Source organism: Hylobates moloch, unplaced genomic scaffold (genome assembly GCF_009828535.3).
Source record: "Hylobates moloch isolate HMO894 unplaced genomic scaffold, HMol_V3 SCAFFOLD_3, whole genome shotgun sequence".
In the NCBI taxonomy this organism is placed as follows: Eukaryota; Metazoa; Chordata; class Mammalia; order Primates; family Hylobatidae; genus Hylobates; species Hylobates moloch.
In genome coordinates this window covers 171367883-171383858 of record NW_026652278.1, presented here as the reverse complement: position 1 = coordinate 171383858, position 15976 = coordinate 171367883, and the positions used below count along the sequence as shown (strand labels likewise).

The window sequence follows — 15976 nt, the reverse complement described above, 5'->3', positions numbered from 1 at the left end:
TTGATGGACAGATTGGCCACCTTCCTGACTCCTTGCCTCTGTTTCCCCAGTTACAGGTCACATCCTTACCTTGGCAGGCAGAGGAGGTGGAAGGAGGGGCAGGTAGTATCTCGGTATGGCAGACATTTACAAATGCCATCAACCCCTCTTCTGAGGCAGCCCTGAAAGAATCTTACCTTGACTTCTGTTTTTAATCGGGATCCCCATAAACATAAGGGCCAAGACAGTAGTCCTTAGGAATGTGCTGATTGTGTTCAACCTATGTGAGGCCCTCAAGGAAGGCCAATCTAGATAGGGCTGAACACACACCTAACCTCTGTATCTGTAGTAGTGGAGAAAGATCCTCAATTATAAGCCCAAATACAAGGTATTAGCAAGAGAGATTTAACACCTACAGTCATACTTGGAGTTACAAGGTGTTAATGAGAAAGACATACCAGGGAATATATTTTTACCCCCGTTGGCCGCGTGGCTTCACTATTGGTGTAGAATATTTGAAACCTCAAGTTGTGAAACTCTGAACCAGGAGGGTTTCCTGTGTTATGAATGATGTCATCTTTAAGATGAGGGACTTTCGGTGAAATGCAGGAACATTCAGGGTGATGTGTTTTCAGCAAGCAGGAGCTTGAATTTATGGCAGAGGGGAGTGTGTGAGTTGACCAAAATGGAGAATGATGAGAAGTAACTAAATTATGTATGGCAGTCTTCACCGAGCAGAGGAAGGAAGCAAGCTTAATGATGTTGTGGTTGAAGGACCAGCAGCAATTGGTGATGTATGAGTTGTAGGTTGGTAAGAAGAGAAACGGATCTATGAAGACCCAAAGACTATAGATGAGTGTGACAAAGACCAAGCAGTGGATTTGGGAGGAGGAGGGAAACCAGGGGCTTGGATATATGACACACTTTAGCGGCAACAAGACAGCCACGTAAAGTCAGCTTGACATTAAAAATCATCACCTTAATCTATGTGGCTCTTTCAAGCCTGAGTCTTATCAAGGCAAAAAAAAAAAAAAAATCTATAACGATGAAGTATTTCTCCCTTTTGCTTTCCCGGCATCCACCAAGAGCAGTACATAATTTAATTATTGAATCTACAAGCTGGACCATGAGATGAAGAATGATGTGTCTGCTGTAGTGAGAAATTAGATAGAACCAACTGTTTACTCTCATCATTCTTCCTCTGTTAGGCTAAATTAATATAGTTAACAAGCTTTTGTTTGGAATAGCAGTTCGAATCTGGGATGTGCAGATCAGAACTGATGATTATTACAGTAGCTGTTATTTATGGAGTGCTGACAGTACCCTCAAGTCCCATGAGTGAAACGGAAAGGGGTTCTTCTGTCATTCTCTGTGCTAGAACCACAGTAAGGGGCTAGACGTCTGCACAGGGTAACCAAGTTCATGAAAACCAGATTTAGTTGCTTGGGGCATACGACTCCAGAAATGTCACTGACGGTCTTTCCTATTGCCCTGTTTTTCTCATCTTTGAAACAACTGCAACAAAATGTCCACAATATAAGCGGGCAAGCATTACCAGGAGGTAACATGTAGTTGGGGTGCATGTGCGGTGATACTGGAGCAAGGCGCGGCAGGCTTTACCAAACACCTGAGGCCCTTCCGCACAATTTGAGCAGAAACTGCAAGCCTGTCCCTGTCAGGCACAGCCAAATGCAAATCTAGCTTCGAGGCACAGCGCCCCCGCCGGACCCAGTTCCCTGCCCCATCCAGTGTGTGAAACTATGACCCAGCCATCGGCCAAGGTCCCCACGGGGACGCTGCGACACAGCGGGCTCACTCCAGAGACCCAAACCAGGTCTCCCCACCTCCCACCCCGCCAGTTCCACGGCACTAGATTCTTGGGGTCGTCTTTTAATCACAATCTCTATAGCCGTGTCTCTAAGCAGTTGATGGAACACGGATGGTGGGGAAAACCTCACCACCACCACCACCAAACCAAGCAGCCCCCGACGGTCGTGCAGTCAGGCCCGGGAGCGCCCAATTCGCGGCCACCCAGCGCCACGCGTGACCCGGGCAGCGGGGCGACCTCGGGGAGGTCTGGCACCCGGGAAGTAGTTTGTGCTCGGGCTCTGAACACCGCCGGCCGGACCGTGGGCTGCGTCACGGGGACCGGGAGGCGTACGGCGACGCGGAGCAGCGCCTTTGCGGCGTGCGACCCGCACCCGCCGTCCCTCCCTCCCCGCAGGGCTTCGGGCCCCCGGGCCGGCCGCCGTCCCGCGAACGCGCGGCGTCCGGGCCGCTGCCCCCTTCCGGCCCCGCGGCGGCCCCGCCTCCCCTCCCGACTTCCTTCCCTGAGCGCGGCGGCGGCGGCGGCGGGGACGAGCATCGGCCTGCGCGCGGAGCCGGCACCGGATGGTGGGCGGGGGCCAGCCGTGCGGGTACGCGGCCCGCGCGCCCCTAACCACCGCCGCGTGGCACCGTCCCGAGCGCGTGGCGCGGGGCGCCGGCTGCCGGGCGGGGGCCTGGGCCGGGGCCGCAGACGCTGAGGGCGCCTCGGCCGCGTTCAGCCTTTAGATCGGAGAATGCGGGCGGCTTGGGAGCGCTCGGGGTCCCCGCAGTCACTCCAGGGTCGATTTCTCGGCGGGCGCCGCGGCCTGTGCGAGGCCGGTCCACTCGGAGTGCCCCGGGAGGTGGTGCTGGGCGTCTGAACATCACATCCCTTCCTGCGCCCGCGTGTGGGGTGGGAATGCCGGGTGTAGGCCCTGGATCAGAGCTGACGGGGTTGCGAGCGGCGTGGGGTGTGCCTGGGACGGTGACCGGATGTGTCTTCCTGAATCGTTGTATTCGAGCTCCGGTTCCCTCTGTTTCTACAACTGGGCCTCAGTCCTCACAGGGCTCCAGTGGGTGTTCAGCCGCGCCAGGAGAAGGCGCCCAGGGGACTAACAGGACCCTTACCTCTCCTGCCCTTCCCTCGCCCCCCCATGGCTCCCCCTCCCTCCTATTTAGTAGGTACTTCTCTAGCACCCCACAGCGATGATGGATGCTGGCCCTAAAGCCAGGTGGGAAAGCAGGCTGATTCAGCACCTGTTTTTTCCTGTTAGGGGGGTTGCCAGGCCTCTCAGATTTGGGGCAACGTAATCAGTGGGTGACCATGGTTCCCAGCACCTACTCTCCACTGCATGCTAGTGTTAGGCACTGCAGCATATGCCTAAATAAAGTGTGGAGCCTGAAGCAGAAGTTTTGGGAGATGCTTGCCTTCCTGTAGACCACAATCCTCGCCTTTCTCACGATTTCTCCATGGTACCCACCCCGTTTTTCTGTTGTCTTCTTTCCTTGCCCTTGTTTCATTCCTTTTGAAAGCGACCACTTCCCCTGAAGTTCTAGGACCCCCTTCGTGGGCTCTCCCTGTTGTAGACAGCCTGTGCTTGCCCCTGGTAAACTACGTTCCAAAAACCTTGCTTTAGGAGTAGCACTTGACGTTTTTCATAGTTTCTTCTCATGTAATTCATTACTCACAGTTGATAACTTGTGTCCCTTCTGGAGTATTGAGGGGAAAGAGAAGGGAAAAATTATCTGGTTAATATCGGAGTTGGGAAGACTTCAGATGTTTTCTTTGAATCCATCTGGCATGGATAATAATCCTGTGTGGTTTAGGATACGTTACCTAAGTTCTCTGAGTCTGTGTAAGATGGGATGGCACCGTCTACCTTAGCTATGAGTAAGGCAAGTGACATGATGTGTATAAACTTTAACAATGTCTGGAATCTCTAGATCATCAATAAATATTTCTTTTTTCCACCCTCCTCCTGTGCTGACTCCGTTTTGTAAGGGAGACAGGTAAAGGACAGAACAATCTGTAGGCCAGCAATAAAAATCCTATGAGAAAGCAGTAAATAGATGAAATATTTGGGAACGTGAAGCTATAGATGCCAAATTCAAACTTCTGAAACAGGAAATTTCTTAAGTTTTTACTTAAGACCAGAGATTGTTTAGGGCTCATGTGCTGTGATTTCTGATTGATAAATGTAGCTGAAGTTGCCCATGTTTAGAGATTTAAAGGTTCAGTGTGGTTGAGTTGAACTGGAAAACAGACTTACTAAAATACTTCTCTCAACTTCTGTTTTGTCATGTTTTTCTTCCAGACCCAACATGAGTGAAGTTTCCTGCAAGAAACGGGATGACTATTTGGAATGGCCTGAGTATTTTATGGCTGTGGCCTTCTTATCAGCACAGAGAAGCAAAGATCCAAATTCCCAGGTAAATAAATTTCACAGGAGAATGCTTAGATACTCACAGGCAAAGAGATTACTGCACATGAGCAGAAAGGGGAGACTCAGTGGACGCCTATCAACTTAAAAGTGCAGGGTCGGTCTGCCTTTTGTGCTGCGTTTCTACAAGCTTAGTTCTTCCTATGAGACAGAAAATTGTCACATGCCATTGTTAACTGCCTCTTGTGCCCCTTCTGGGACTAGGGGTGCACTTTCCTTGGCTTGTGGGCGCTGCCACAAAAAAAACAGGCAAGGAGACCGACAGCTCTCAGCACCTGCAGCAGCTGTGCATCTGTTTTGAGTTCTGCAGTCCCCCTGGTTTTATTCCCTGCTTCGCCAGCGGCAGACCAGCCAGTTGTAGGCACCAAGCCTTTGGGCATGTTTCCTTCTAGGTCGGTGCCTGCATCGTGAATTCAGAAAACAAGATTGTCGGGATCGGGTACAATGGGATGCCAAATGGATGCAGTGATGACCTGTTGCCTTGGAGAAGGACAGCAAAGAATAAGCTGGACACCAAATACCCGTACGGTAGGGCAAGTTTTATGTCCCGTTCTGCTTAGTGACATAGCCTGGTGAGTGCCTAATTAAGAAAGTTGGTCAGAAGGCATCATCTCCCTTTTGTCATCAACAGCTGGAAAGAAGAATATCCTACTGCACTACCCCAATTTCCTGGCCTCGTCTCTTAAGTTCCAAAGAGAGCTACGGAGAGAAGCATGGTAGTGGCCACACAGGCTGGCCCTGAGATCCGGGGCTCTGCTGCCTGTGCTGAGCTTGGCAGGCTTCACTGGCAGCCTGCTGGCCTGCACAACACCAGAGCATTGATAGTCGGCTTCTCTGCAGAGGGTCACAGCCCCTTGCAGAGATAGCCGAGGGATGTGCATGGTGTCTCTGCGGGTTCTTTTTTTACTACTCGGAAGCAGGGTCGGCTAACCAGGGGCTGGCTCGGGCTTTGGTCTGATGAGAAGCAGGCTTCTTTCAGTCCATGTGCCTGATGAGAACATCTGGCTCAAGCTCACTGCCGGGAAGCAGGAATCAAACTGTAAACTAGACATCAGGAGATGGAGGATCCAGTTGCTTCCTCCAGTTACGGGGGATGCTGCAATTCACAGTAGGTTGTGGTCAGACCAAAAGCCAGAAGTGAGGCTGGGCGTGATGGCTCACGCCTGTAATCCCAGCACTTTGGGAGGCTGAGATGGGCAGATCACCTGAGGTCAGGAGTTCGAGACCAGCCTAGCCAACATGGTGAAACCCCATCTCTACTAAAAATACAAAAATTAGCTGGGCTTGGTGGCAGGTACCTGTAATCCCAGCTACTCAGGAGGCTGAGGAAGGAGAATCGCTTGAACTCGGGAGGTGGAGGTTGTAGTGAGCGAAGACTGCGCCACTGCACTCCAGCCTGGGCAACAGAGTAAGACTCTGTCTAAAAAAAAAGAAAAAAAAAAAAGAAAAAGCTAGAAGTGTAGAACTGTAAACCTTTGGCTTAACTGTCTGTGGATTTTCACCTTGAAATTAGGGAAGGCCCCTTCTTAGAGTTTGTTGCCTGTCTGAGCCCCGGGGAAAATTCCTTCAGAGATTGCCCGGGAGGGTCCAGCCATAGCTTTACTTTTCCTTGCATTCCTTGGAGAATATGCAACTGATGCTGGAAAAGAGGCAAATCATGCTGCGTATGCACGTTGCTGATTTTTTGTAAGGTTGGGCCCTGTATTTTATGTCTGAAAATGAACAGACTGGCGCTGTTGGAAGTGAAGGTAGAGTAGGGCCATCCAAATGGGAAAGATTGTGCCTTCAGGCCAAGGCGTGATGTGCGACCTTCTTCTTTATTGACTTTCCTGGTAGGTTTTCCTCTGGGTTTTTCTCTTGAAGAATTCCAAGTCTACATTTAGTCTAATTTATATATTTTTACTAATGTTCCTGGACCTCGATCATGTTAAATAAGCCCCATAAATTTCTTTCTAAATTGCCTAGGGGCAACTCTGCCATGTTTGAAAGAAAAAGGAAAGAGGTACCTGGAGGGAGAGGAGGAATTGAGCACTGCAAAGCAGTCTGGGTTTCCAGGGTGTGAAAAGTAGTTTAGGGATGAAGGGGACTGAATCGTCAGATCCTCGATTTAACTTCACCCCTCCCTGGTAGGAGTGGGAAGAGAGGATCGGAGTTGCGGGAGGGTAAGACTGTCTTCTCAGCCCAGCTTCAAAGCTGGTGGTAGTGGATGACTAATTAGAAAAATGCGCTGACTCAGAGAAACTTTGTCATCCTGATTTTGATTCTATAAGCTTTTGATGGTAAGAAAGAAGGGAAGTGATTAGTTGTTTTTAAGTCCATGCGAAGATAATTTTTCACAGTGCGGTTCAGTGTCCCATATAAAAATGGTGAAAGTGGAGTCTCGATGTTAAAGATCTGCATTGAACTGTGTGACGGCCACAGTCAATATTTCACCGAGTCTAGACGGTGAAATATTGGCCCTTGGGCTGGACTTTGATATGGGGGAATTCTGGGGGGATGGCAGTCCGTCATACTCAAGCTGGTGCAAAAGATACCCGTGGTTGGACAGTGCAGAGGGGTCCTGGGTGAGCACTGAGCGGGCCTCCCAATGGGGCCTGTGCCTTCTTCAGTCACCCGGAGCCCCCAGCAGATCTGTAAGCAGTGACCTAGAAGCCAAGGGCCATGCAGTACATTTGCACCTGCCCCACACCCCAGACTTCCCAGCTCTCCTGACTTCCCGTGTAGCTGATTTTGTTGGTTATGAGACACTGCCTTTTGTCCAAATTGAGGAGAGTACCTTTCAGAGCCCCTTTCTAGAAGGAATTTTTTTAAAAACCTACATAGGTATTTGTCCAACTTCACTGATTGTTTTTTATTGAATAGCTCCTGAGCTTCTGGGCAGTGGTTGTCTGTCTGCATTATTTTTTATTATCCATATGATACCTCTAGGTTTTCAAAGCTCTTTGCCCTTACTTATCAATTATTCATTTATATGTAGCTATGTTAGAATGTCGACAATTTTCTTTCACGAGAGTAAGCTTGTAATTTGATGTACCATAAAAGTTGTAGAAGGTATTAAATGGTTTTTAAAAGGCATTTAGTATTACTACCGCCATAATACAGTAAAGATGGGCTTTAAGTCTAAATGATGATGACTGGGTATAAACTGTACACTTGTTGTCTTCTCAAGGATTTTCAGGCCACAGAGAAGTAAATGTTTGGATTGCCTGGGATGTCACAGAAATGTTTGCTGATAATTGACTCAAATGCAAAGTCTTTTTTTTTTTTTTTGCTTTCGTTTTAAGATTTTCAAAATTAATTTAAAAAATAAGGGGATGCTGCCTGGAGTTGGATAGCTCAACCCATTCTTTCCTCATCTACATTAATGGTGACTGAGCTGCTGTAGCAGCAAGGTAAATTCACAGGTTATGTGTTAATCCCTGTAAAGGAGCTTTAGAGATTGTCTCGAGTTCTAGACAATGATTTTTAACTCTTTTGAATGTGCAGGACCCTCTTTTAAATGCTGAAAAACTTCCAAGACCCCTGCATAATGCTAAATTCTTGGTATCTTTTGAGTAAGAAACTCCACAATGACAAAAACTACTTGGCATCAGTAACATTTTTTGTTAATCTGAACTTTATTAATTGGATAGCATGTATGTATGTTTGGGAAAAGTTTGTGTGTGTCCTGGACATGGGATTTATCCAGCTGTGGCTATGCTTGGACCCCTTGCAATACCTTAGTAGTGTCTCAGGGTTCTAGGCCCACAGGGTCTAAGCCTCCTCCTTTCTTGTAAGTAACTTCTATAATGTCACACATGCAGGGTGACATCTCCTAATTCCAAGGTCAGTGCCCTTCCTGCTGCGTCCCTGTGTCTCTCCTGTGGGGCACATGAATTCAGCTGTACTGAAATGCCAATCATTGTCTCATTTTTTTTTTGCAGTTGATCAGACTGAGATTCCCATAAAATAACTCCTCAGAGATCAGGAGCTCGGGGAGGGGTGGCCTGTGCCTGGCATCATGCAGAAAGCCACGTGCGTGGCTCACTGTAACATTTCTTCAAAGGGGAGTGCAGTGGACTGAATGTGTCTCCCCCCAAATTCACATGTTGAAACCCTAATTCCAATGCGCTGATATTTGGAGGTGGGGCCTGGGGTGACGTAATTAGGCCATGAGGGTGGAGCTCTCCTGAATGGGGTTAGTGCCCTTCTAAAAGGGACCCCAGAGAGCTCAGTTACTCTTTTTCCATGTGCAAGGATAGGAGGAGACGATGGCTGTCTGCAACCCTGAAAGGAGACATTGCCAGAACCTAACCATGCTGGTGTCCTGACTTCCAGCCTCCAGAACCATGAGAAATAAATGTCCATTGTTTCTCAGCCACCCAGTCTCTGGGACTTTGTTATAGCAGCCCCAGGGGACTGTGACGGGGAGCTTGAGAACTGTGTAAATTTGAGTTTACCAAATAACATACAACTTAATACTGCTTTATTAATTCCGTAAGTCGGAAGTCATTAGTCCTGATTGACGCCTTGTGGGGAGGAGGGAAACACACACTACTTGTAACATAATAGGAAGATGGAGCTTTTCCTGGGCTGTGTCTCTAGAGAGGTATTTTTAAAGGGTATTTTTGTTCTTCCAGCCTTGGGATCAAAACTTCATAAAACTATTTTATTATAATGTAGTATTAATGTGAAAAATGAAAATTCCCTCTGCTAAAGAAGCTTTTTATTCCATCCTTTTCCTGAAAAATCCAAAAGATAATATGATGTCAGTAACATTAAGTGGCAGGAAGAAGGCAATGTTATTATACTAAGAATCTTTTCAGATGAATGACAATGAAAAAAGAGGAAGCAGCAGATTTATCTAATTTACAAGATTAAAAAACTTGGGAAGATTCTGATTTTCCTGAGGGGGTGGGTTGCTAAACCCATGCTGAAGTATTCAGTTGACATTTTTCGTTCCTTTTGCTTTGTGGAATTCGTTATAGTGAAGCACATTTAATCAAAATACCAATGTTATCAAATGGAGGTAAAATACTCTTGGTGATTCAGATATCACTCTTTCCTTGGGTTTTCATAACCAATTTTGATGATATAGTTTACAAATTAGAGAGTTGGAGAATTAACTTGTTCTCGTTGTTAAACTTAAGGGAATTTTTAGTAATGCTTGCCACACGTATCCAGCTGCCCAGCACTTGTGGCCTTGCTGATTTCTGCTGGCGAAGGGCTCTGGGTTTTGGTGAGTGCCTCTGTGCTTGGCCTCCTATCCCACCCAATGGACCAGGGAGCCAGGGTTGCTTGGCCTGCTGCATCTCACTGCACCAGGGAGGGAACCGTAGAGTCTCAGTGTCCCCAAGAGTCGGGGGTGGCCTCACTCTGAGTGCATTGGGCAGAAATGGAGATGTGGGGCCCTTACCCGAGTCAGTTCCTGTGTTTACAGGGATAGTCTAAAAAGGATGTAATGCTGGGAAGGAAAATGCTGAAAAACCTGGAATTAATTAAGGCGAAAGAGTTCAGCAGAGCATCTTAAACACCTTTACCAGTGTGGGGCAGTGCCTCTTTAAATTCTCTATTTAAATTTCATCTTTATTTTTCAGACTTAGCATATTGTTAAGCATGCATAGATGTCACTTTTGTGATTACTTAGCCATTTACTTTACCCCCTTGAACACTGACATTTTCCTGACTGCCATGCACGTGATATATTTCTTTGGCATCCGAAAGGTTAGTGTTGAGAAAGTAATTTATCAAGAAGTTAGGAGGCTGATCCTTCTTAAGATATGACTTCCTCACAACTTGTAAGAGCTTCTTAGTAATTAAGATCAAATTTGTTCTTTCAGTCCTGAAATTGAATGTCCTCTGGTTTTGTTAGTCAGCCCATGAATTTGATAACTTGCTGTTTCTTTTCCTGCAGGATTTAATTTCACTTATAGCTTCCTGTCGCTCCTCCCCTGCCCGGCCATCTAGTAGTTGTGGCCCGACAGCAGGTCTAATTAGGGACTTTTGTACAAAACTACTGTTATAATCAAGGAAAACCTTTGAACGATTGCATAGAAAAGAAATTAAGTAGATTATTTTTACGAATCAAGGGGCAAACTCAGCTGTGATTATGTGGGGTTTTAGATAAACAGAGGAACACACCAGTGTATATGTGAGTCTTCTCCCACCCACTAAAATCAACCGGCTCCATGTAAGCATGTTTTACTTTAAGATATAATTGTTTATAAACAGTTTTCGGAAAGGAATAAATAACGATATTTTAATATAATTTATTTTGATATTTATGTATTTTTATAGTTACAGAGTTAATTATTTTTAAAGTGCTAGAGTTTACTATTTTATTATGAATATCTACAAAAGACATATAGTAACAAAATAACTCCTTTTTTCGAAGAGCACATGTTAGGAAAAGCTGAAATGTTTGGGGATTGGACCCACCCATGAAAATACACATATCTGTCTCCTTTCTATAGAAAGTGATTTTTGAGTCAGTTCACCTCATAGAAGTTTGAAATAAAACTTAATCTAAAGTAGTGGTTCCAAGGTTCCCAGAAGTGGGTTGAAGTTTATCTTTGTACTATAATCTCTCAAGATATAAGGTTTGTTGAAAAATTAGTAGCCTTGATAAAATGTCAGGAGCACATGCAAACTAATTTAGAAAACAGCTATGTTAAGTATTTGAGCACATTAATGATCTGAATGCAAATGGATATTCCTTCTTTATTTCTTTTTCTTCGTCTTTTTTTTTTTTTTTTTTTTTGAGACAGTCTCGCTCTGTCACCCAGGCTGGAGTGCGGTGGCACAACCTCGGCTCACTGCAGCCTCCACCTCCAGGTTTCAAGCGATTCTCCTGCTTCAGTCTCGGAGTGGCTGTGATTACAGGCACGTGCCACCACGCTTGGCTACTTTTTGTATTTTTAGTAGAGATGGGGTTTCACCATGTTGGCCAGGCTGGTCTCAAACTCCTGACCTCAGGTGATCCACCCGCCTCGGCCTCCCAAAGTGCTGGGATTACAGGCTTGAGTCATGGCGCCCGACCACTTCTTTATTTCTTTAAGTTTGCTAAGTCTTTGCTTAGAAACACAGGGATCACTTTTCGGTGTGGTTACCTGAGAATGATTACTCTCATAGTCCTGATTCTGGTGATCTGTTCTATGTCAGTTGTGCTGATTTGACTGATCTTCTCTGAAATTGGCCTAAATGACTAAAGCTTTATTGTATTTTGAGTTTTTTTCATCCAGAATCTCCCTTCAGAAGCTTTGTTAATACTAGCTATATTAAAGTAGAATATGAATATATTGTTTGCTCCCAGAAATACACAAGAAAACCTAGTTCTTAGAGATTTTTGCAAATGTTTGTATTGCTTTTTACTTTTACTTTCTGAAGACTTTTTTTTATCTGCATAAGGATATGCATGTCTGTAATACACACATTAGCTAAGTAAAGCCTCATAGTGCTTAAAGCAACAATTGCCATATTCACACGAAAGAATCCTGGCGCCGCCTTAAGGAGCCAAGGGTTCCAGGTTTGGTATGTTTATGCCCAGTGACTGTGGGGTTGTTAGAGGCATCACCTGACATTTATTTCTCAATGTCTCTATGAAGTAAATGATCACTGAAGATTCTTCCAGTTCTCTTATTCCAAGGAAAAATATAAGTATTATAGCTTTGATGGCATTAGATTAGTATCTTTTTCTCAGCTTACGGAGTTCTGAAAGCGTTCTCGGTCAAATCAGAGCTGTAAAAAGCTGTTGGAGGCAATGCCACAGGGAGAATATGCATGTGTACATATGGATAAATTAATAGAAACAGGCGCCTTTCCCTCCCCCCTCTAGCGATTAAAGTCTGGCACAGTTCTAAGATGAATATAAACCATATGGAGATCGGATGTATGAATAGGAGAGGACAGTCAGACTGTAGGTTACTCCACAGACATGCAGATTAAAAGACATTGGATGAGAAAAGGTTGGATAACAGCAATAAGGAAAAAGATCCTAGCTGAGTGTGGAGTGCACGCCTGTAATCCCAGCACGTTGGGAAGCCGAGGCAGGTGGATTGTTCGAGTTCAAGAGTTCAAGACCAGCCTGGGCAACATGGCGAAATCCCGTCTCTACAGAAAATACAAAAATTAGCCGGGTATTGTGGCGTGCAGCTGTAGCCCCAGCTACCCCAGGGAGGCTGAGGTGGGAGGATCGCTTGAGCCCGGGAGGCCAAGGCAACAGTGAGCCAAGATTGCACCACTGAACTCCAGCCCGGACGACAGAGTGAGAGACCCTCTCTCAAAAAAATTAAGAAAAAGATCCTATGTCTAAGTGAAAGAAAATGTATGATTACATGGGACACGCTTAAAACTCTTTGAAAGAGACAAAAGGTTAAGACCGAATAGAAAGAAAGGACTTTAGAAATTCTTTAGAGAACAAGTCAGCGTGACAATATTTATTCAAACAGAGATACTTGCTTGACATTGGGAAATCCCGATGATAAATGCGGGATACTGGCGAAGGCAAGAGAGTTGCAATGCAAGGGAATGGACGCTCTCCTCTGCTGATGCTGTCTGAAGGGTTGGGGCCAACCAATTAGTGGAGGTGTAAATTTTCTCTGTGCTTCTTTCAAATGATAGATGCCATAGTAAATTTAAAATATTGAATATGATAACTGAGCATGAATTTTTTAATTCTGCAATTAAAAGACTTTGTTCAAAATGCCATTAATTTTGAGTTTAGGTGAATAAAGGGAAGCAGAATTCTGTCGTTTTTCCTTCTCCACGTGAGTTATCACTTTTTAGGAATTAAAATAAGTACTAATGAGTCACCTATTCTCTTACCAGTTTCAGTTGTCTGCTGGTGATGGGGATGTTTCTGGAGTCATCTTTCTTTCTTTTTAAAATCGTAACTCTATTTTATAATGCGTTGGAGTTTTTCAGACACCATCACATGTAGTCATTCAGCAGACACTTCTAGGGCATCTGTTATGTGTTTTACATGCCGGGCACTCTGCAGAGGTCAACAGAATGCCATGGGAGGGTCTGTGTTTTTGAAGAGTTTGCAGACTAATTGTGGAGGAGGTAGACATTAATGAAACAAACAGATGTGATTGAATGTTCCCTTCTGAGGCAGTCACTTTTTTTTTCTTTTTTAATGAGACAGGGACCAGACCCCGAATCTGCCAGCCCCTTGATCTTGGACTTCCCAGCCTCCAGAGCTGTGAGAAATACATTTCTGACGTTTAGAAGCTACAAATTTATGATATTTGTTAGAGCCGCCCATACAGACTAGGACAGGTTGTGTGTATGAACTGGATTGTTCTGGGGCAAGAGTGGCAACAGGGACTCACCAGCCGGGAGGTGACGCAGTCTACGATGCGAGGGCCTTGGAGGGGGTGGGTGCTGGGGCTGGAGAGGCTTGGCTGGAGATAGGGTATATTTTAGGGGCAGCATCAGGAAGATGGCATGATAAAGGGTGGAAGAGGTAGATTGACTCCCCCCAAACAGTTCTGGCTGCAGCAGCTAGACGGGCATACAGAGGAGGAGAAGCAAGATTTTGGGACGATCAAGGAAGATTTAGACACCTGAAGGCCGAGGTGCCCATGAGAGCTCCCCGCAAAGGGTCGGGTGGTCAGGTGGGTATATGAGTTGGGGATTAGTCCAGACTGGTTCCGTCAGTACAGGTGTGTCAGTGCCAGCGACCTGGGTGGCTGATCAAGGAAGCATGTGCAGAGGCAGGAGGAGTAGCTGTGGCTAAGCCCTGAGGGCTCCAGCGCTTAAGGTGGTTGGAGGAAGAAGGGCCCGTGAGAAGGAGCACACAGAGCAGTGTTTTAAGAAAGAAGGCCTCACTTTGGGAGGCTGAGGCGGGCGGATCATGAGGTCAAGAGAGCGAGACCATCCTGTCCAACATGGTGAAACCCCGTCTCTACTAGAAATACAAAAATTAGCTGAGCATGTTGGTGCACGCCTGTAGTCCCAGCTACTTGGGAGGCTGAGGCAGGAGAATTGCTTGAACCCGGGAGGCGGAGGTTGCAATGAGCCGAGATCACGCCATTGCACTCCAGCCTGGTGACAGAGTGAGACTTTGTCTAAAAAAACAAAGAAGGAGGGCATGGCAGCTGTATCGGAGGTTGCCAAGAGGCCTAAGATTAAAACGTGTTCATGGGGTTCAGCAACGTGGAGGTCAGAGATGCTATTGCCAAGTACAGATTCAGCCAAGTACAGTTTCAGCGGAGCAATAGGGTTGGAAGCCACGTTGGAGCCACTTGAAGGAGAACAGAGGGTGAGACAATGGGGACAGGTTTATTTAGATCGGGCTTTGGGATGTGTGGCCGAGAAGAGAGCAGAGCAGTGGGGTGGTGGCTGGAATGGAGATGACGCGGCGGGAAAGGATTGCATTGTTTGTAGGATGAGAGAATCTGGTTTTGGCTTTGGTTTTTGCTTTTCTGCAGCAGACATTTGTTTGCTGATGGGAATAGTCCAAGACAGAGAGAGTGAGATAGAGATTTCTGGAACAGAGTCAAGGTGTTCAAGGCTGTGAGGATTGGTCTCTCAGACACCCTGGTTGGTAATAAGAGGAAGGACTGAGGGGGGAGGTGGGAGGACAGCAGACACAGAGTCCTGGAGGGAAAGGCAGAGTGTGATCAGTTGCAGCATTCTGGTGGAGGAAGCAAGACCATCGGTTGAGAGAGCTGGGAGTTGGAGCTTGGATGCTGGGAGGAGAGAAGAGATGATTGTGTGGGGTGGGAGAGGAATGTCCTAGGAATGTAGGGCAGTGTCAGGAGCTCACGTCTTAGAATCGCTTACGCGAGTTGGGCGGTTGCTCCCCATTTCTACCTGCTGACACAGGCTGCCTGAGGCTGGCCAGGGAGAGCTGGAATTAATTAGAACACACATCCCAACTCCTCTTCCAGTGCCCAGTGCTCAGGCCCGTTTCCCCTCTAAACGCTATTAACACACAAAGGAGGCTTTTAAGCTCCGCGATGCATATTTGCATCACAGTACTATCAACGCTGATTAGTGCTCTGTTTCTCTCGGTGCTATTGTCACGCATTTTAGGCATCACGCGTGCATTTCACATGAACAATGGGAAGGGAGTTGGCATGGCCTACCGTGGATGCAGTACAGCTATTTCCACATCCTCCTCCTGACCTGATTGTGTGCCCTTAGCACATAGGGAGGCAGCGTAATTAGAGTTCTGAGGGCTTTATTACCAATAATGGCCTTACCACAGTCAGAAATCTCTTTAGCCCCGAGCACTACCATTGGGGCTAAGTGGCTCCCCTGGGCTCCGTGAGTTGTCACCCGCAGCTTTAGCAAGAGGCAATGACGAAGTGGGCAGGGATGGGGAGCAGAGTGGGAGAGAGGGAAAAAGAAATGGGTGTTCTCGCAGGCAGGCTGGATTGGGCAGGCCAGGACAGCCTGGTCTCAGGTGGGCACGTGTGGGAGAGGGTGGGAAGCACTCACGTGTGGCAAGTAGCTCGTCTGTGCTGTGCTCTTGACAGATGTTAGTCTTTCTAACAGTTCTTGGAGAGGGATTTTTCTCTCTATGTCTCAGGTCTGGAGGCTGAGGCTGAAGAAGATGCTTGACTGATAGGTTGGGGGCAGTGTGTGAGGACAGAGTAGGGAGGAAGCAGAGGAGACAGGCAGTACCTGGGGTCTCCAAGACTCCTGAGTGCATTGTCGCAGGAGCGGAGACAGAAGTTCTTGCCTCAGCCTTCAGGGCCCTGGGCTGTGGGCAGGCAGGTGGGCGCCCTGGGAGTGGAGGCTTCCCTCAGAGCCTGTAGGAT

At 46.8% G+C, this 15976-nt stretch overlaps 1 protein-coding gene across 6 annotated transcripts in view; it reads left to right on the top strand.

The window, feature by feature from the left end:
- Positions 1-15976, top strand: part of DCTD (dCMP deaminase) — an 82829-nt gene that overhangs the window by 53420 nt on the left and 13433 nt on the right. The window contains exons 1-3 of one of the 6 annotated variants that reach the window (XM_032148962.2): positions 2246-2396; positions 4101-4215; positions 4619-4754. In XM_032148962.2, coding sequence (XP_032004853.1) covers positions 2371-2396; positions 4101-4215; positions 4619-4754 — 277 coding nt within the window. In that variant the 5' untranslated portion in view covers positions 2246-2370. Of the gene's footprint in view, positions 1-2245; positions 2397-2501; positions 2649-2673; positions 3018-3086; positions 3259-4100; positions 4216-4618; positions 4755-15976 lie in introns of those variants that run through there. The other 5 variants (XM_032148964.2, XM_058436914.1, XM_032148963.2 and 2 more) reach the window with 5 other exon arrangements.